Source organism: Canis lupus, chromosome 8 (assembly GCF_003254725.2).
Source record: "Canis lupus dingo isolate Sandy chromosome 8, ASM325472v2, whole genome shotgun sequence".
Taxonomy (NCBI): domain Eukaryota; kingdom Metazoa; phylum Chordata; class Mammalia; order Carnivora; family Canidae; genus Canis; species Canis lupus.
In genome coordinates, this window is record NC_064250.1 from 68578842 (window position 1) to 68600852 (window position 22011).

General features: G+C 49.7%; 1 protein-coding gene across 4 annotated transcripts in view; it reads left to right on the forward strand.

Moving 5' to 3' along the window:
- The window catches only part of EVL (Enah/Vasp-like), a 141475-nt gene that overhangs the window by 84408 nt on the left and 35056 nt on the right, over positions 1 to 22011 (forward strand). For all 4 annotated transcript variants that reach the window (XM_049113471.1, XM_025444125.3, XM_025444128.3 and 1 more), the window contains exons 2-3: positions 1618 to 1786; positions 5387 to 5564. In XM_049113471.1, the coding sequence (XP_048969428.1) occupies positions 1618 to 1786; positions 5387 to 5564 (347 nt within the window). The remainder of the gene's footprint in view (positions 1 to 1617; positions 1787 to 5386; positions 5565 to 22011) is intronic.

Consider the following 22011-nt stretch of genomic DNA (forward strand, 5'->3'; position numbering starts at 1 on the left):
ACACACCGGAGGCTCCTGAACCCCCAGAGCACACAGCTGGGGGCCAGCCGAGAATTTGAGACCAGGCACCTGGCACATTAAGTCACTGCCTGGACAGTCGTATAATGTGTGTAGAGGTTCACGTGCAGTGAAGTGGAGGAGTATGTGTGGAAAGGCTTGTATATGCGCTGAACACAAAATCCTTGTTAAGACTGTAACAAACAGTCTGTCCACTGGATCACCCACTGTCTGAGTCATGGGGGAGCTCAGGCCTTTGGAACACTTAGGAACTGACTGTGTAGGTCAAGTTGAGGTTTCCAAGTCACTGAGGGCTAATCTCAAAAAACACTGTTTTGTCACCCAACCACTGGGGGGTGGGGAGAAGGATCTTTTTGCTTTTCCTGCCTTCTTAAATATGGTAAAGTGGACATAATTTGACTTTTTGTTGACTACTTAGTCTCATCATTAGGATTATCTGTTAGGATATACACTTTTGCTTCTATATTAATTGACCTCAAATTATTGAGCTTTAAATATTGTTCCTGATTCTTAAATTGTATTTATATGGCCTCTCTTCTGGTAACAACCACTTCTCACTGTTGTGGGCATGCCCACCTATAGTAAGCAGGCCTTTTCGATTTGGGAATTCTAATATGCTAGATACTAAGAAACTACATGTTCAATATTATTTGGCTCATATGCAAATGAAAAGGCCAGTGGACTCTGAGAAGCTCTAGTGATTCTTCCCTGGTTTTCTGTCATGTTCTGAACAGATGAAGTTGTTTGGGAAATGTCTTCAGCAAAGTTGGGTGCAGCCATCTATTTAGTTTTTTTATATCGCTGTTCTGTAGAAAGTCATCTAATCATTTTGTTGTCTATATAGCTTGTTTGATACTATCCTGTCGTAATATGATAAATAGAACATTTTTTTGGGTGTTGTGAAGAATATTATCTATGTCACATGCTTAGAGTCCAACAGAACTGGCTTGAAGTCCCAAATTTAATCTCTGAATACCTGCGTGAATTTGTGTAAATCTTTGTAAGTCTTTGAGCCACTCTCTTCTCTTTTCTCATGTACAAAATGGAGGCAGTGAACGGCTGTGTCCTGAGTTGTGACACTTAGATGCTTTAGTGCAGGTCTTTCTTTTTTTTTTTTTTTTTTATTCACGACAGAGAGAGAGAGGCAGAGAGACAGGCAAAGGGAGAAGCAGGCTCCATGCAGGGAGCCCGACGTGGGACTTGATCCCGGGTCTCCAGGATCACACCCCGGGCTGAAGGCAGTGCTAAACCACTGGGCCACCAGGGCTGCCCTTTAATGCAGGTCTTATTTAACATAGTGCCTAGGCTGTTGTAGACAGTTGGCAAATTGTAATCAGAATCCCTTTGTCATTCAAGTACTTATTCCCTGAAAGGAAAGCTGTGCATCTTCTGAGCGGTGGAAGATGTTGGCACAGACCTTGCTCTCTGCTCCCTGTGAATTTTGGCGAATGAAAACCCATCTCCTCATAGAACAGCCCTTCCGGGGACAATTGGACATTCTGTGTGTCAAGGAGCAGTTGGCCTCTGTTTCAGAAAAGGGAAGCCAGCTTCGACGCCTTACAGCTGAGGCTAACACTTCACTTTTGTCTTGGTCCGCAGTGAACAGAGTATCTGCCAAGCCCGGGCTTCCGTGATGGTCTACGATGACACCAGTAAGAAATGGGTGCCCATCAAACCTGGCCAGCAGGGATTCAGCCGGATAAACATCTACCACAACACTGCCAGCAACACCTTCAGAGTCGTCGGGGTCAAGCTTCAGGATCAGCAGGTAGGCTCTACGGTGGCAGGCTACACTCATGGGCATACGCCCCCCTCCCCACATACAGCAAAAAGAGGTCAGGAAAAAATAAGATTAGGATTTGGAGTTGGAAGATCTGGGTTCATTCTGCAACAACGTCTGAGGCATTGAGCAAACTCTTTTCTGAGCCTCACTTTTCACATCTGTCTTACAGAGACAGTAATCCACACTCTCTGTGCCTCACCATGTTATTACTTTAGAATAACATAATAGATGGGAAACAGCTGAAGAAGTGATATTGCAGGGCTGTTTTAAAATCTCTGCCTCTTCCCACCTGCACAGCCATAGGTAACATGCCAGAAGATGTTTGGTTCATCAGCCCCCCCCATCACCCGTCTTACCTTGGAAAGAATATCAAGGTGATTTGGGGGCACCTGGGTGGTGTAGTTGGTTGAGTGTTCAACTCTTGGTTTCAGCTCAGGTTGTGACCTCAGGGTCATGGGATCGAGCCCCATGCAGGGCATGGAGCCTGCTTGACATTCTCTCTCCCTCTGCCCCTCCCACTCAAGCTCGTGCTTCTCTCTCTCTCTCTCTCTCTCTCTCAAATAAATAAATAAATAAATCTTAAGAAACAAAACATGATTCGAAGAATCTGGGATCATTTCTATCCCTAAGGGTACCTCCTGGGCAAATCAGACAAGATCATTTATGAGTATACCTGGTACACAAACTGAAGTCCACCTCTGTCTGAAGTAGTCATGCACATAACTAAGAGTAATCTGACATGACATGGATGAAGTAGACATGTGGAGGAAGGGGTTGTGTAGCTTACCCGCGGTCGGCGACTTTGGTTACTTCTTCAGCGTTCTGCCTCCAGCTCTCTTCATTGAGATCAACAAGGGCATTTTTAGCAGTGAAATTAACAGTTCTGTGGTTTCAGCATTTATGAAAAACTCTACCCAAATAACCTCTCTTGGCCTCCTTTGTTGGTCAAGGCATTGCTAAACTGAGCAGCAGGTTAGTTGCTATCTCTGTAAAAATCAGCATGTTGGCAATTAGAAAACAAAGAACAGAAACTTAGGACTCTATTTTTAGTATGTGGCCTGTTGAATGGGTTTCTGCTATGGCCAGAACAGCTCTGTTAAGTTTCAAAGTCTTGTGGCTAAAAGGGACAGCCCCACTTCAGGACCCCTGATAAAAGGTCTAACCTGGAACTCCAGGTACCTTCATTGCCTTCCCTTGTCTGTGAGCCTTACCAGTAGGAAGGTTTTTCTAGAAAACTTTTTTTTTTAAGATTTTATCTATTTATTCATGAGAGATACAGAGAGAGAGAGGCAGAGGCGGAGAGAGACATAGGCAGAGGGAGAAGGCAGGCTCCCTATGGGAGCCCAAAGTGGAACTCGATCCTGGGACTCCAGGATCACGCCCTGAGCCTAAGGCAGATACTCAACCACTGAGCTGCCCAGGCAGCCCCTCAAGAAACCTAGAAGGGCAGCCCCACTGGCCCAGTGGTTTAGTGCCGCCTTCAGCCTGGAGTGTGATCCTGAAGACCTGGGATTGAGTCCCATGTCAGGCTCCTCTGCCTGTGTCTCTGCCATTCTCTCTCTCTCTCTCTCTCTCTGTCTCATGAATAAATAAATAAAATCAAGAAAGAAAGAAAGAAAGAAAGAAAGAAAGAAAGAAAGAAAGAAAGAAAGAAAGAAAGAAAGAAAGAAAGAAAAGAAAGAAAGAAGAAAAGAAAAGAAAAGAAAAGAAAGAAAAGAAAGAAAGAAAGAAAGAGGAGAGGAGAGGAGAGGAGAGGAGAGGAAGAAACCTTCCAGAAGCCACTTCCCTATTCTTCCAATTCATTGGTTCTGGCTCTGCCTTTTAGAGCTACGCTGTGCTATATATTGCAGGATATATAGCCCCGATTTTGGTGACAACCAAAAGCATCTGACACATTTCCCTAACACACATGGGTAGGGGCCAGTACGGTAGTACCTCCCTGCTACTTGCCTTTGACATGCGGTCCATTACCTGGTGCAGCTCCTAAATCATAGTGGGTATTCCCTGAGCGATTGCTTCTACTATGACAAGTTTCCCACACCACCCTTCCTTCACACCTTGTGGTTGTCCTCCAGGGCATATTAGGAAGATAGCACAGTGTGCTGGAAATGACAGGGTACTGGAGAACCAGACTCCCTGAAACCAATGTGCACCTTGTTCTTAGAGCCTCAGCACCTCACAGCCTCCTCAGCAGAAACCACACTTCAAGGCTCATGTGGGAGGAGACCTTTTCCCCATGTGGGGAGGGACTGGCAGCAGTCCTCAGTGGCCTCCTGGGCCATAAATTCAAAGGCTGTGTTGACTCTGAGAGACTCTCAGAATCTGACAGTCAAATAGACAGCACAGCTTTCTACCTGGAATTGCATGTTCAAGAGACAGGCTCCTAGAGTGTGGTTGACACTCTTTTCCCCAAATGGATGGGGCATACATACATATATAGTACATATATATGTGCATACATTAGTACTTGCATACATATGTGTACATACGTAGTAACATACGTAGCACAGGATCACGCCTGAAGATGGCGCTAAACCGCTAAGCCACCCAGGCTGCCCAGATAAGTACCTTTTTAATGATGAAAGGGTCAATTGAAAAGGAGGACCTAACAATCCTAAATTTGTACACATCTAATAATATATCTTCAAAACATATAAAGCAAAATTGGGTAGATCTAAAGGGAGAAATAGACAAATCCAGAAACAGAATTAGGGGTTCTAATTGTCCAAGGTTCAAAACCTCTGAGAAACTGACTGAACAATCAGAAAGAGATAGAAAATTTGTATGACATTATTAGCCAACTTGACCTAATTTACGTTTAGGGAAACTACAGCCAACAACAGGAATATACAGTCTTCTCAAGTCTGCATTGAATATTTACCAAATAGACCATTTGTAGTGGTCATGATACACTGACTGGAGTCTTCTTTCATCTTGCTTCAAGACCCCTTAACCATTCTTGATATAATGTGGAACCACCTTGGGTGATGTGGCCGGGAGGAGGGACCAGCCTCTGGACTCTGGGAACCTGACTCCCAGCTCAGGCCTCTCGTCCAGAGGGTATGACGACACAGCATTGTTAGTTAGGTGAAATAGCTGGTTTTCAGGGCGCCTGGATGCCTCAGTCAGCTAAGCGTCTGCCTTCGGCTCAGGTCATGATCTCAGGGTCCTGGGATCAAGCCCTGCATGGGGCTTCCTGCTCAGCAGGGAGTCTGCTTCTCCCTCTCCCTATGCTCCTATGCCCTGCTCTGTCTCTCTTTCTCTCTCTCTTCTCTTCTCTTTCTCTTCTTTCTCTTTCTCTTTCTTTCTCTTTCTCTCTCTCTCTGTCTCTCAAATAAATTTGTTAGAAAGAAAGAAATAAAAAAAAAAAAGAAAGAAAGAAATAGCTGGTTTTCAAAGCCTCACCCTTCTGTCGGTCATACTGAATAGCTGCCTGGGCACGTTCTCCCCTCCTTCTGACCCCACCCCCACCTCTCTGTCCTCTGGTGGCCCCAGGGGACACAGGATCCATGCCCCAGAGCTGCGCTCTCCAGCTCACTTACCTTGTATTTATTTACAGGTATTTCTGTCTCTTTTCCCCTCCAGGTTGTGATCAATTATTCAATCGTGAAAGGGCTGAAGTACAATCAGGCGACGCCGACCTTCCACCAGTGGCGAGATGCCCGCCAAGTGTACGGCTTGAACTTTGCAAGTAAGGAAGAGGCAACCACCTTCTCCAATGCCATGCTGTTTGCCCTGAACATCATGAATTCCCAAGAAGGAGGTAAGTGGGGCTCTGTCTCGGCCCGTGCCGGGACCCTGGCCTTCACCGCGCCCTCCCTCCTGGGCACTGGCTCCCTGCTATCCTAGCCCAGTAACTGCATCAGGCTGACATGACTTGGGTTCTCAGAGAGGCCTGCTGCCTGACTCCAGCCTGAAAGGACCTAGTAACACTTTGAAGGAAGAGAGAATGGTGTTCACATCTTCTTGCCATTTGTGAGATCGAGCTTTGCACTGATGTGTTCCCGAAGCTATATATCCAAATATGTTTTATGTGCATCATATTCTGTATTCTAGAACATATATTTAGCAGAGATGGGAGGGAACAAGCAACAAATCATTGTTGAATTAAAGTATTCATTCATGCGGCTAATGACCTTTTACTGAATATTTACTGAGTGTAAGAAACTGGCCAGGCAAATAGGTAAGAAATGAATAGACGGAGTCCTTCTGCTCAGGACACTTCTCAGTAGATGGATTTGTACACTGCTAACACAATGAGTCGTGGTGAGTGCTCCAGCCAGGTGTGGATGTAGTACTTAGGGAACACACAGAGGGAAATCTGGGCTGTGGTTTGGAAGGTCCAGGAGGTCACAAGGCAGAGGAAGCGCAGGCTTGATGGCAAAGGCATCCAGGCCTAAAAGCCCAGCATGTGCGGGGGAGTGCACTGCAATGTTTCTGGGGCCTTGGGCACACAGAGGAAAGAAGCTGGATGTGAAATTTCACAGTGAAGGGTCCCAAGGACCTGGAAGACTATGGGCGGGCTTGGTACTTGGGGTAAACAGTGGAGCTGCAAGAGGGAGTGGGGCAGGGTGGTACTAGCAAAAGTTTCTAAGCAGGGCAAAAATGTATGTGGCTTTGATTGAACATTTGCAGTGTTAGCTTCAGAGGGAATACAGAAGCCGTCCAGGGCGCAGGTGTCTTGATGTCCACGGATGTGGTCCTGTGCTTTGCTGGAGGTCTTAACCTTGATAGAGCCTGATAATCAAGAGCAAGGTTTATGTTTGAGTCCTGGTTCTGCCACACATCCTAGCTGAGGACCCTTTGGACAAGTTACTTCATTTTCTGGGCTTCAGTTTTCTTATCTGTCAGATGAGGGTGATAAAAAGTTGTTTTTAATTTTCTTTGGTAGAGTGTAAAATACGTAGCAGGCTGCCAGACACACAGCAGTCACCCAGCATTGTCGCTTGTCAGTAGTGTCACTCCCATTGTGGCTGCTGCCAGAGTCGGGGTGGGAAGTGGGGGACGTGGTACTTAGAGGGAGATGGCTTCTACATATCTATTGGGCCTATTAGGTGGCAGCCCAATTTAAACCCTAAGAGAATTTTCCAAGAAAATAAAGAATACATTTTGAGTATGCTCCCCATGGGTCATGCACAGAACAGGAACTCATGGAGTGTTCTCCTCACCTCAGAAAGCCTCCGAGTGACAGGAGCAGTACCTGGAGCATTGAAGGCACCCAACAGATGTTTACTAAACTGTTTTCCACCCAAGGGCCTTGTACTTCATGGTGAAATGAGCTGGGTTTAAGGTTTCTGATCTGAACCACCTCACCCTGCCCCAGGATGTGAGAGCTAAGCTTTATTTGATCTGTACAGGTGGACGCATCAAGAGTCAAAAACAAAGTTTTGTTTTGTTTTGTTTTTTAAGATTTTACTTATGTATTCATAGAGACACAGAGAGAGAGAGAGAGAGAGAGGCAGAGACACAGGCAGAGGGAGAAGTAGGTTCCATACAGGGAGCCTGACGTGGGACTCGATCCAGGGTCTCCAGGATCACGCCCTGGGCTGCAGGTGGCGCTAAACCGCTGAGCCACCAGGGCACCCCAAAAACAAAGTTTTAATTTAATCAGACAACTGACCCTCACAAAGCAACTGCTCATTAAATAAAAACTACTAGTTGCTTTGTTAAATTTACCATAGTCACAGAGGAGCTAGCTAATGCAGCCCTCATTTCCAAATGAGCAGCCCATGACCATGATGGAAGTCACTCACCCCCGTCAGCTAGGACCCAGAGCTCCTCTGCCTCATTCGGGCTGGATGAACATCCTGGTTAGGGTAGGACTAGGGTCACCGTGTGAGGGTGGCCTCACTGGCAGCTCGCACCACGTATAGCAGTGGCCTGTCCCAGTTCTTTGTCTGAGGCCTAATCTACTTCTGCAAGAGTGACCTTTGGTGGAAGGAGATCCAGGCCCTCTGAGCAAGTTTAGCTTTTCCTTCATGTGCAGTGAGACCTACTGACAGGACTGTGCAGAAGCTGGAATATGCGGCTGGATGAACTTTTATACGTGTCTATGTCAGCCCCCTCCCAGCCCCGTAGGTCCCCAGAACAACCATATCCCTCCTCCATCCCCCAAGGACAGGGGATGTCACCTCTGAGATGACAGAGCAGTTTTGCCTGTGTTTGGACTTTGTTGTGTGTGTAGCTCATACAGGGCGTACTTTGTACCTGATTTCTCTCCCTCAGCACTGTGTGTATGAGGGATCCACTCAGGGAATGGTTCATCTCTTTTGTCGGCTCCTTGTGGCTGGGACGTCTGCACCGTGTGACCATGGCCCATGGATCTGCCCCATCTGCTGTACGTAGTTTGGCCTGTCAGAGCCCAGGTGTGCACCAGCAGCCCCCCACCCCCCAGCTCTGTCCACCAGCCACTGCAGAAGGCCTCAGACTGCCAGGTCATTGTGCTGTTCTCTCCTGAATCCCCTCTGTATCTGGAAATCCCATCCTACCCTCCCTTGGGGAGAGGCAACTCGCTGTAGTCAAAAGAGCACTTGTGGGGGGTGGGGGGGCAGGTAAATCTTAGAGTAAGTCTTTGTTCTGCCGCCTGGGGCCCTGGGATAATAAACCCTACTTCCCAGGGTTGTTAAGGAGATTCATTTAGAAACGTTTATAAAGCACTTAGCATCCGGAGCCTGGTATGTGATAAGAGCACAAATACTATTGGTTCTTTGCCTTTTGTTCTTGTTAGATGTGATTATCTTCCTTAAGCTTCAGTGTCCTTCCTGCTAAAATAGGGTTATCAGTCCCACTACAGAGTTGGGGGGGGGAACGGGACCCCATGGGTGTCTGGCACCTCCTAAGTGCTCACCTGCTGCCTCCCCTCCCCTCAGTGGATGCCTCTCTCCCTGGTAGGCCTCTGGGGCTTTTGCCTTCCCATCACATCCTTTCCTAAGATTTGGGTCTCCTCAGGTTGAGTCCTACGGGGCATGTCCCACCTCTACCTCCTCCCCTGTGGGCAGACACTGGTGGGGCCCCTCTGGGGTCTTCAGAGCTTGGCATATACACGACGCCTGTCTACAAACCTGAAAGTCGCCCGGCAGGCCAAACTGTAGATGCCAAGCACTGTGTAGCAAACGGCCGTCACACCCCCTCCTCTTCCCTGACTTCTCGACCCAGTCTTGGGGGAGGAGGGCCCAGATAAGTCTAGGTTTGCAAGCTGAGGCTCAGGGAGGAAAGTGACTTCCCTGATTCCCCAGCCAGAGAATTAGCTGAAATGCACACCCAGAGCTGTGCTCACTCAGCAGTTTGCACCATCCGTGTGCTAAAGACCACAGAGAGCCACAAGCCTGTGCTCTTTCTTTGTTCCTTCCTGCCTCTCCACCTCGTGAGGCTCACTGTCAGCCAGGATTCTGGAGAAAGGATAGGACGGGCACAACACCATCCTATTTTTGCTGCCTAATGCCTACATGGAAGTGATGGTCAGGCACTTGACCTTGGAAGGTCTTCTAGTGACACTGTTCTTTGTACTCCCAAAATCTGTTTTTCTTCTGCAGTAACTTTTCAATACTCACTTGTCAGCTTCAGGCCCAACCCAGAGAGCCAAAAGTCACTTTAGCAAGTAAAATAATCACCCTGGAGCTCCGTGGCTTCGGTTCCCTGGGTGGAGGACAAGGATACAAAGCTAGCTTGGGGTTCACTGAGACCCACAATCTCTGGGCTCAGGGATTATCCCAGAGGCTAGGGGCAGCCAGTCACTGGGTTATTGGAGCTTTTTCTACAGGAACTGACATCTGGAGGTGGTTTGGGGAGGTAAGAGGAAATGTTCCTAACGCTTGGCTGCCTTCTTAGTGGAGGGAGGAGCATCACTTCCGTGTGGCCCCTGTAAGTGGAAAGGGTGGGTCCTTTCTCACTGTAGTCACTGCTGCCGTGCAGGTTACCAGCCCCTGCTCTTCTCAGAGCTTGGCTCACAGACTGTGTGGTTCTGCTTTTCTGGGTTTCCAGGTGCTGCATGACAGGGTGTGATGGCTAAGGATGGTGCCTGTGCTGAGGTAGGAACTCAGAGTGAGGCTTCTCTGGCCTAATTGGAGGGCACCAGTAATAATAATAATAATAATAATAATTAATAATAATAATAGAGTAATACTGTACCTTCTCTTAAAAAGCCTGAACACTTTGTTTTTTACCAAGCTACCTCTCCCACATGCCCCTTCTCTGTCCTTCTCAAGGAAAGGTCCCCACTAATCAAATAGCCTCAGGGGTTGGGGCAACAGAAAAACCTTAGCTGGCTAAGAAAGTGCTTCCTTACACTCTAAAGTGCTTATGATTTGGCTTCTATTACAAGGAGATAGGCCAGCTACTGTTACACACATTGATGCAGACGGGGTGGGGGTGGCACAGGAGATTTAAAAAGGTAGCTTGTCTGCCAGAACCTACCAGTGGGACTGAGACACAAGTTTAGGGCTTCTGGCTAGAAATCCAGGGTTTTTTCCTCAACTCGGCCTCAGGAGGTCAGAGAGGAAAGCCAGCTGCATCCAGTCTTCTCACTGGGGGGATTGCAGGAATGTGGGCTGGGCAGCGAGTGAGGCTCCTGGCGTGTCACAGCCACTCACAGGATAGCCAAAGTCTCTAGCTTCTGTGTCAGTGCGTCCGCATCATCATGACCCCTGTATCACTGACATCAACTCCAGAAAGCACTTACGTTGACTTGCTCTGTGTGCCGTCTTTAGTGGGAGTGCAACCCCACCTGATTAGAGCCAGTTTCGGGGCTGCACTCCCACCCCAGCCGGGCTCGGCTTTCCTTCCCCCACAGTCTTCTCTCACAGTTCAATACCTTTATAAAGGCATCCACTTCTACATGCTGCTGTGTGAGCCTGCTTCGGACCCACTATGTAACCTCCTTGGGGTCTCAGTTTCCCCTTCTGGGGAAGAAAAGCCAGGGACTTGATCAGATCTCTGTAAGGCCTAGTGGTTTTGTGCATGGTGTCATGCAGGAGTGAGTTCCAGTTCACTGCTTAGGGACCATGGCTAGCAGTGGGCAGAGCCCTGTGCAGAAACTGGAACGGAGTGATGTCCTCTTCACCCCTTGTGGGGCCCCCACACACCAGGGAGTCAGGGCCGCTTGTCATCCAGAGTCACTGAGCAGGTCAGTGCTTGGTTATCAGGGAAAATAGAAAATACAGATTAGCAAACAAAAATTGCCTGTAATCCTATAACCCAGAGATGAACGCTATTAAAACTCATATATATCTTTCCAGACTCTTTTGTGTTTATAGATAAGTGAATAGTTATTCCTCAGAAACAGTCTGTATATACTATCCATAACCCTTTCTCACTTAGCCGTATGCTATGGATGTCTTTCCATACCAAGACATCAGGTCTTCACACCATCTGAGTGGCCAGAGTATCGCATTGCGGGCTGTATGAAGATGCACCATGATGTCACCAGTCTTCTGCTTTTAAACGTAAAAGCTGTCCCCATTTTTCACTGTTACATCGAGGTAATAGAGGGCCTTAACGTATGTCTATCTGAGTATTTGTATGGATATTTTGTGCTGTACAGGTGCATCCTTGCATACTTGTCCAGTTACTTCTTGGGTATATTTCTGCATCAAACAATATGTACATTTTTTTAAAGTTCGGATCTATTTTGCCAAAATGCCTCCCAGAATGAGTGCACTAGTTAATACTCTCCCCAGCATGTGTGACAGTCACCCTCTTCCCCAGCCTCCACCAGTACCAGACATTCACACTCTTGCTCATCCCAGTAAGCACAAGACAAGGAAAAACATATCCTTGTCATTTGTGTTCCTGTTTACTAGTATGGGTGAACATTTCTCTCACATTAATTGGCGACTTCATTTTTCCGTTATTTGCAGCAGTGGATGTACTAGATGCAGGACAGTATGGCCAAGTGTGAGCTTCCCACACCTTGAGTCAGACCTGCAGGGCTTCCCAAAGTGCGTGTGTCCTCAAAGGACAATGGGGTCTTGTATTTCCTTTGGCAGAAAAATGGAGGCAGTCTGGCATCATGTGGTGTGAATCAGGCATGTGATAGTAAATGCGCCTCCCTCCCCAGGCCACTGTAGAGTCGCATCTGCATCATCTGTGCTTTAGGCATCGTTACTGTGACTCGTGACTTGTGTCTGCATGGCCATAGGAGAAAATTCTCACTTGTCTTTTGTTCCCTGGACCTCTCTTTCCACTGGAGGAACTGTTCAAGTTCAGTATCTAGAATCATGTCAGCAGGTTGCAAGGAGATTGCTTGGCTGTTCCTTCATCTGGCTTCTTAAAGGAGGGAAGAGAGGCCTCCGAGTTAGAAGACCTCAGTTCTGCCAGAAGCACAGATGTAGGTAGGGCGGCTTCCTGTTAGCACAGGCCCCTCTCACCCTTCTCCCCCTTTCGAAGGGTATGTCTGGCCAGGGTATTTCCCTGCTGCCTGCTGGCCCCAGCACCTACCCTCCTACTGTCCCTTACTTTAAAAATGGACAGAAACCAGAGAGGCAGGATTCCATGGCTCTAGGGCTTGAGGAGGCTGGAAATGTGACCATTTTAAATTATCTCAGGAATATTTTTTAAAAGAAGAACGGATACCAACGGGCATCTGGGAGACTCAGTGGGTTAAGCATCTGACTCTTGATTTTGGCTCATCTGATCTTAGGGTCATGAGATCAAGCCCCATGTCAGGCTCTGCACTCAGTGGGGAGTCTCCCCGAGATTGTCCCTCTGCCTCTTCTCCCCACTTACACATGCAGGTGGGTGTTCGCACATGCACACAATCTTTCTCTCTCTCAAATAAATGAATAAATCTTTAAAAAGAAGAAAGGATACCAAAAGTGATAAGGGCACACGGAGAGCCTTCTGCTGAGCTTGTGGTCTTTTCAAACAATATGCAACCAGTAGAATAAGGGCACGTAGCCAAGGACAAATCTAGAAAGGGCAGATAATCACAGGGGTAGATGCCAAGCTTTTCAAATATTACTCCCTCCCTGGGAATATTTCTTTCCCTCTCTACTTCTCCCAGCCCTGCCCTCCCCAGCCCTGCCCATCCAGCCCTGCTCTCCCCAGCCCTGCTCATCCAGCTCACCCCTCCCCCACCTTCTCAGCTCCCTCATCTGGCCTCTCTTTATTCATTCTTCCTTCTTTGTACTTCTTTTTGTACTTACCTTTTCTCTCTCACCGGAACTTCTGTGTGCCACCGCCTTCCCAGTCTGCGGCTCTCCATGCTCTCAGAGCTTCCGTCTCCACATTGCCTTTGCCAGCGTAATGCTCAAGCCCGGCTACTGTGAGAGGCAGAGTCATGTCTGTCGTGTGTGACCGGTTCCCAGGTGCCCCAGCACCTTCGCAGTGCTTCTGCATTCACAGCCCCCAGAATAAGCTGTAGAGTGGTGAGTGCCTGCATGCACGGCCATGAGAGCAGGGGTCACCTGTTACCATCTCTGTGTTCACAGCCAGGAGTCCAGTGCCCTTGTGCTGCAGGCTGCAGACATGTGAGTGATACAGGTATTGCATACGTCCCTGTGTGTGGGGAGCAAGCTGCTTGATCTCTTTGAGCGCAGGCTCCTGAATCGTAGAGAGGGAATGTTAGTCGTTGCACTGTGCCTCATGGGATGTCCTGAGGATTAGCCGTGCTTGTCCCTATACAGTGCCCAGAACAGTCCTGACACACAGTACCTGCCCAATAAACATACGCTCTTTTAAAACTCATTGTGATCTTTTCAGGGGGTGCTGGACTGGGGACACATGCGGAGGTACCAGCCTCTGCGTTCCTCAGCCCCAGAGGACTTTACTCTTCGAGTTCTCCTATTTGTTTGGTGGTGGCTGTTTAAATCTCCTTCCTCTCTGTCGAGCTCTAGGCCACTACTTCTCACTGTTGAACAGAGACCTGGCTTTGGTGCTCCTTTTCTCCTGTTTGTTAATGCCAACGGTTCTGTCCCAACCCATGAGTTATTGCCCGGGTCATGCCTCCTAATTGGTGGTGTTGACCCTGTGATTTGTTCATGAAAATCCCAGGGAATGTGGCGCCATGTACACCAGCGGCGGATGTGTGTCAGCAGGCCATCTGCGCCCCAGTGAAGTGGTGTTCCAGGCCGCTGCCGGGTCTCCTCCTCTTTGGTTCTCACCCCTCTTTGCCCTTGCCATGGACAACTTTTCATAATCTTTGTGAAGCTCCCGTCATGGTGGGGATGAAATAGCTATGCGTTAAAAGTAACAGAAACAATGACAGGAATAGTGATGGTCTTTATGCTATAATTTTGGGGTCTGCTGCTTGTTGGAGAAAGCATCTCCCTGAATGATTCACAGAAGTATCCCAGGAAAGAAATGTGGCCGCTCCTTTGGAAAACCACTCAAATAGGTAAATTATTCCCTCACTGAGCTATGTATTTATATTTACTTATATTTAGAAATGAGGTTAAAGATGAGAAAGATCTTAGATTTAGTTTCAGTTTTTCCCCAGAACTCCATTTTGACTGCAGAAATGCTTCTATGGCTGAAGGCACGGGTGCAGGGGAGCCCCAGGCTCTAAAGAGCATAGACGTTGGTGGGTCTAGCTGCAGGCCCAGCCTTGTCCCTGCTGCGTCACCACTGCCTCATGCTTGGGCAGCTGTAGGCAGCACCCCAGCCCTGCACATGCACCCTGCCTGGGTAATCACTGCCCTCCAGAACTCGTGAGGTGGGAGGGGCTGCGTCAGCCTTCTGATCTGGCCCTTAGCAATCCTGCAGGGACCAGAGTCCCCAGGATCTATTCTGGACTGAGACTCACCAGGCCCAGCTCTGGTCCTGGTCCTGCTATGTGCTGGCTGTGGGACCTCAGTTAGGCCCAGTGACTGGGCTGGGCCTCCACTCCCTCAGCTAAAACATGGAGTGTCAGCTGTCCTCCGAGGTCTCTTACGAGGCTAGTGGCCGGTCACAGCCCTTTCTGTGTCATACTAAGCCTCTGTCTCCTCAGGGACTAAGAGGCCATGGTAACCAGGAAGTCAACAGACCTGGATGCTTGACCTGGCATGACATTTAACTGACATGTGTCCTGAGCCAAATCACTTTCCTTCTCTGGACCTCAACCTCTTCACCTGTAAGATGGGTGGTATGTGTGCCTCCCAGCATGGGGGTGCAGAGGAAATGGGTGTGGACAGCTTCTGAGGCATCCTGCACAGCACAGGTATGAAGGTTTGTGTTGGTGACCAGCGGTAGTGGCTTGGCCAAATCCCATTAGCTAAGGAAAATGCCTCTCCTGCTTCAGTGTCTGAGTTCTGGGAAAATCTGACCCTCCAGGAGTTCACTTGAGCCCATGGGAGAGCCTGGCCTAGACATAAGGAGTCCGGTTCTGAGCCCAGTCAGCCATTGCCTTCCACGTGACTTCAGCCAGGCTGCAGGCCCTGTATAGTCTAGACTTGAAGTGCCCAGGCTGGACTAGACAAGTAGTTAGCAGGGACAGCTGAGACACAGGGACTTGGTGAACAGGGGCCGAGGATTGCTGGATGTCTTGCAGTGTGCAAGGCAGTCCTACAGATGAAGAATAGTTTTGCATGTCCCACTGAGCACATGGAGGTGAAAAACTTAATTATCAGAGCCAGAACTTAGCTCTGCTTTAAGGAAAAGCACTCCTTTTTCCTTCAGCCAGGCTTAATGTGTGCTGAACTTTTTAGGAACACAGCCACCACATACTTTAAAAGTGTGCTTTAGTTTATGACTTTACCAAGAATTGTTTTCTGTTTTGGAAGTGCTGTCACTTTGAAATTGTTTGCCATCCACACAGCCCTCCTTGTGAGTCTGTGTCCACTGTGAGTCTGTGGGCAGGTGCAAGCATCCAGCCCCCCACGTCTGCTAGTGGAGCTCTGCCTGCCTGGTACATTGGCAGTGTGCGTTCCAGTATGGATCACTCCTCTCTTACTCTCCTTTATGGTACACTGAAGGCAGTATTTTTTTCTAATTTATGTAGGTAGGTTATATAACCTGCGAATCTCACTTAATATAAGGAGCATTATAAAACGTTTAATAATAAAAAGGTCTGTTGAGTGTGAAAGGATGGGCCTGAAGTTCTGTGAAAATCAGACTCATTCCTTCTTGATGGTGTCTGAAGTCTCATTTGATTGTCACAGACTGATTGACAGAGCCAGGTGGATAACACCCTGTCTGTGCCCATCTTGCAGCTGAGAAAACTGAGTCCCAGGGGGGAAAAGTGAGCACTTGGCCAGGCAATAAGAGAAGCTGGGTTAACTCACTTTCCTCTTCTCATCCCCAAACAAGGAGGTGTGATGGAAGCAACATGGCACAGTGCAGGGGACGCCTGGGTGGCTCAGTGGTTGGGCGTCTGCCTTTGGCTCAGGTCATGATCCTGGATCCTGGGATCAAGTCCCACATCAGGCTCCCCCACAGGAAGTCTGCTTCTCCCTGTGCCTATGTCTCTGCCTCTCTTCCTGTGTCTCTCATGAATAAATAAATTAAAAATCTTTACAAAAAAATGGCACAGTGGTAAGAATGTCCATTTTGGCACCAGGGTCCCTTGGGTGAAGGGAGGCCACCCCCATCACACTCCTGTATGTCTCCTCTGCCCACAGTCCTTCACTTCTGATACCCGGTGTGTGCGGTTTCCACACATGAGGCAGTCCTGCAGCACCAGGAGGGTATCCTACAACTTAACTCAGTCCTGACACTGTCTGCCAGGAGGTGGCGTCAGACCCCACAGGTTAAGGCTCAGCCCCACAGGCCTGCCCCACCATCCACTTCAGACGCCAGTCAAGCTGAGGTTGTCACCTGTGCATCTGGCCAACAGGCTGTACATCAGAGGTTCCCACAAGCCCCTCGGGTTTGATTAACTTGCTCAAGAGCTCAGGAAAACATTTTGCTTCTAAGATCACTGGTTTGTTATAAAGGATGTAACTCAGGAAGAACCCGATGGATGGATGAGATGCTGAGGGTGAGGTGCAGGGAAGGGGGAAGGAGCTTCCGTGCTCTCTGGCTGTGCTGTTCCCCACACTTAGGCTCAGATTCCTACTCTGCTGCTTAGAGCAAGTCAGTCCATCTGTAAACTGAGTAGAATAGAACCACCGATTGTCAGAGGATTCCGGGACACAGTTCCTATGTGAGATACTCACAGGTGTCAGGACAAAGAGCTTGTTTCCTTCCGCTGCCCGCAGCCCTGCTCCCCTGTTCGCCCTCAGCTCCAGCACTCTTCTGTTGGAGGATTTGAGGTTCTTTCAGAATTTGCCACAATCTCTGTATCATCATCTCCCGCTGTTCCAGGACAGTAGGGCCCTAGCGACACCTAAAGTGAGCCCCCCAGCTGATGGGATCCAGCCACCCAGTGGAGGGAATTTTTGAGAAAAGCTGCCTCCTCCTCAAGGCCGTTGCTGATGTGGAAGACATTGAGGCCCAGGTGGGCCAATGAGTGGGAACCAGGAGAGAGAGCCTTGGGTGCCATGAAGCAGTGTACATTTTGCAGATGACAGGACTGAGGCCTGACAAGAGATGGACTTACAGGTCACGCAGAAAATCGGGGGCAGAGCCAGGGCTGCGCCCAAGGTCTCTCCCACTAGCCCCAGAGACCCAGGCTGGATCCACCTGCTCCTTCCTAAGAAGGAGTTTTCCCTGGGACCTAGGACCATGGGTTCTTTCAGAAGAGACCTGAGAAACGTGAAGGGCAGTGCTCAGGAGGGCTCCAGATAGCTTCATTTGTCCATCGTCTCCCCTCTTGGTTCTGATGGTGTTGAGTCAGTTTCTGGGTGAAGGGACAGCCCGCCCTTGCTGGCAGTCCTTCCCTGTTCTAGCCTCAAGGAGCCACAGCATCCTTCACCTCACCCTCCCAGCACTTCACCTTTCCTGCTGTCAACTCAGGACAGGGTGGGGAGACCCCGGACCAAAACAGAGGGTTCACTCCTCAGACTCCCACTAAGACCCCAAGAAACTATTGAAATCAGATCCAGCAACCACCAACTCATGCCAGAGTCATGGCCTCTCCCAGTAGGTCACTGGGAATGATGGGGGTTGGCAGGGAGCTGGCCAAACTTCATGTTGTGACTGAGCCAGACCATGTCAGGAAAAAGAAAAGAACGCCCCACAGTGGCTCTGAGGCCTTCCACACAGATCGCCTGGGTCTGGGGCCCATGGACACTCCCGGTAGGCAGCCATCGTCCCCAGAGCTGGAGGAAGGAGGCTTTTCCCCAGGGGGGTGTCCTGGAGTACCCTGTCCCAGCACCCGGACTTCTGTCGCAGGATAGGCTGCCTGGGACAGCAGGCGGTAACGCAAAGCTGCATCGCCGGGTGCAAGTCAGGAGCAGCGGGGCAGCTGCAGATAGGCTGTCTGGCCCCAGGTAGAACCGCTCCTCCGAGCCTCTGCCTCTTCATCTGTCGGATGAGTTGGTGACGCCTGTCTCAGTGAGGTCGAGGGTTCCAGGAAAGTGCAGTGCTGAGGGCAGGAGTCCTGAAGGCTAGCTGTCTAGAAATGAGTTCATGCCTCGTGTATCAGATTTCCTTTACAGGCCTAGACCAGGCCATGGACTAGAGCTGGGAATGCCCCCAGGACGTTAAAGCCTGGAAAGTGTTGGAAGGCTGGGCAGGGGCTGGAACAGCAGCGGTCGAGTGGAAGGCCACTTTGGTTGTGGTTTCTGGGTGGCATGCGGTGAGTTTCAAACTGTTATTTCGAGGAGCTCCAAGGGTCCAACTAGGTACCAGGGACCTTACCCTGCTGCAACAAAAATCGTTCCCCTGTATCTATTTTATCTATATTAGGGCCCTTAAAAAAAGAAAAAGAAGAAAAACCTGGTAGCTTAGTGGAAATCCACATGGAGTGAATTAAAACACATGGTGAAGTTCATATTTTCATTGACCTCAAGGAATGTAACGGAATATCCTTTTCTTTCTTGGTTTGCTTGTAATAACATCATCGGTACATTCTGAGATCTGACTGTGCTGATGCTGGGCGAGCAGTTCTCCCAGTTTTCCCAGCCTCTTGTGTCCTTGGTTGATACCCTGAGCAGCAGGGAAACAGACATGGGAAGGAGTCCCAGCACGGGACTTCTAGACACACCTGCTCATGAAGACAGGCCCAGCTCCATGTCTTCACACCATTCCACTTCGTAGCTTCTTAGACTCGGGGCTTAATTTCCCTTCTCATAAACCTTTCTGTGGAAAATGGACCTATCTTTTTCCCTAAACAAAAACACTTGGCTGTCTTCACCTCCCACCTGCCTCACCTGTGACACGAGAACATAGGGCCAGCAGGGCCCTACCTGAAGGACGAACTTCCTCCCCGTCCTACCCCCTTCTTCCTGACTGCCTGGGTTGGCCAGCTCCTGACTAGCCTCTGTGCTCAAGATCCACAGATGGCGAGACATCTGTGCCTGGTTACGCCTGCATGTTACTACACTTCTGGATGCCCCTGCTATTGCCTTACTCACCACCCCACACTTTCAGGCCAACTCCTCCTGTCCAAAAGGTACCCCTCGGATGAAGCCTTTCCAGCCACTGTGGCAGCCTCATCCACCCCTACCCCAGCTTTACTTCTGCCTCCATCACCAAGGTTCACAACACTTGGCATTGTCCCATGGGAATCCAGTCAGTTGGGCATCATTAAGTGTCCTGATGCTGGGCCCTCAGAAACCAGCACACTGTCTGACTTAGGAGCTCTTACTGTATCATGCCAGGTTGAGTGAGCAAATCAAGACTCAAAGGCTTGTCGTATCTTAGAACTCGGCACAGGCCCCCAATCCCATCCTTGATGGCGCTGGACAGTTTACACTGATGACGTGTGCAATGTGTCTGACCCCTGACATGTCTCTGACTCATCCCATACGCTCACTGTCTGTCCCCTGAAGGCTCGTAGCAGGACCCTAACAGGGCAGCCTCTCCTCCCTTCTTTGGCCTGTCCTTCCTGCTGGTGCTTCCAGCATGACCTTTCTGCAGAACCAGGGTCAGTTCAGGAAGCCCCTCCACAGCCCACTCCTGCCCCATGTACATTGTCCTCCTACCTTGTGCATGAGTCACACCAGCTATGCCATGCTGTCCCCTCACAGTGCTGCCATACTTGTAGGTCCTCCACTGTGTGTGCTGGCTGGCCTTTCCGTCCCTTGTGGTGCTGTGCCAGGGGAGCCTCCAGGTGCCCCGTGCACCTCAGGGCTCACTCCTTGGCTCTGAATGTGCAGTCATCCAGCCTGCTTGATCTAGACTGTGAGCCCCTCGAGGGCAGGCATCTTGCTCCTTCCATCTCCAGCACCCTAGAGTGGGGAGCTCACCCCTTCATTTCTGTATCTGTGTTGTGTGCCTCACGTCGCCTGGCACTTCCTGCCATCACGCCATCGTCTGGAGACCAAGACGGCATTCCTGAACCAGCATCGCTCGCAAGCCTGTGAAACTGGGCGCAAGGTGAGGGGTGCTATCTGTGATTGAGGGACATGGCAAATAGAATTGTCTCACACAGAAATCGCACCCGTCACCTTGGCCCGCCTACCACCACCCCTAAACAAAGGAGCGCACCTTCCTCGGCCAGCAGCCTTGTGTTCACGAACCTACAGTTGTTTGCGGCGTGTGCACATCATACGTGGAGTCAGGTGGATCTGGGTTCAAGCACTGCTTGTGCCAAGAGTGTGCCCTGGGCAAGCTACCGTACATTTCGGAGACGTTTCTCCCTCTGTACAACAGGTTCATCATACCTACCTCACAGGGTTGTTGTGAGGGTAAACTGACATGGCGTTCATGACTTTGTCACCTGGAAATTACTATAACACTTGGAAGTTACTCTTTTTTTTCCCCCATATTTGAAATGTTAACTAATTATATCAACTCCTGTGGTGATGCTGACCACCCTGCTTTGGGACACAGAGCGGGAGGCCAGGCTGCAGGGCTGGGACGGTCAGGAGTGCAGGGTGGTGGGAGAGGTGGTGCTTGAACCCGGCTGTGGCCCTGGGACTGAGGGTAGGTGGGAGCAGCCAAGGATAAGGAGGATGGGATACGAGCAGGTCTCCGTGGTTTGGGACTTCAAATCAAGGGTCTGGAAAGAAGCTCTGCCTGACATTGGGGTCTCCCTCTACCCACTAACAGCACTCTGTATCCCTCTTGGGGACCCCTGATTTCCAAACATCCCACCATTGTCTTCCTTTAAAGAACTGCTGGTTTGTTTGCAGTTCATTTCCTGGAGAAGAAATACCCCCTTCCACCAGCCCCCGGGTTTTCTCCCTAACACTAGTGGGCAGATTTCTTTGGGGCTTTTAGTTTTCTACAGCCACGGCCTGCATGCCAGGGCCCAGTCAGGGCTCAGGATGCTGCATGGTCGGCCTTGCCAGCTCCTGCCCATATGCCTCTGGCTGGGGCATGGTGAGCAGCCTGTGGTTGGCACAGGTGATTGGCAGAAATGACACAGACTCTGGGGGCAGATGACAGGGTGGCAGACCCATGCCTCTGGCCTGGCACACGGAGCAGCCAGGCAACCTTGAGCAAGCCACCCTCAGCCCAGCTTCCTTATCTTCACGATGGATGCAGTAACTGCCTATAAAGTCGTGACAAGGCTCAGTGAGATGGTAGATGGGAATGTCATTCGTCAGCTATAAAGCCCTGTGAGAGTTTGAGTGGAGTGTCCTTGTTCCTAGAACACTGTCCTGGGACCTCATCCCTCCACAATGGCAGGGTCATTACTGGCATAGGAGAAGCTGGAGCATGCCCCAGGGACTCATCCCCCCACTCCTTGAGGAGAGGACAGGGCCCCCTTTGTCCCATATCCTATCGTGCTTGCTCATCCCACTGGGTCGCACAGCATCCTCTGCGATCGTCAGGGAGACATTAGGGATTAGTTGTCCCCACTTTCAGGACAAGGAAATGAAGGCTCAGAGCAGTATGTGACTTGCCCAAGGCCACGCTGGGGAGGGACAGAGCCCCAGCCTCCTAATTGCCAGTCCAAGTCTCTCTTGTCAGCACTGATCACTTCTCAGAAGAGATGCTGGCCAGCGGTGGCCTCCACACTTTGTGGTAACCCAGCTTGATCATAGGTGGACTCCTAGGGGCCCTCAGCCGGGCCCAGCTCTGTGGCCAAACTCCTACATCTGAAGGAAGTCAAAAATTCATTAGCATCCCTTTTCTGTTTGCTCATCTAGCATGTCTTTCTTCCCTAAAGAAGATCATTTCACAGGTCAGCCTCCTGCCAAGTTTAGCTCATGCAGGATAAGAGCCAATTCATATCTCTTAATAAGTAATAGTCGCAAGGACTCAGGAACCCAAGTGCAGAACTTGAGTACGACCTGCAGTTT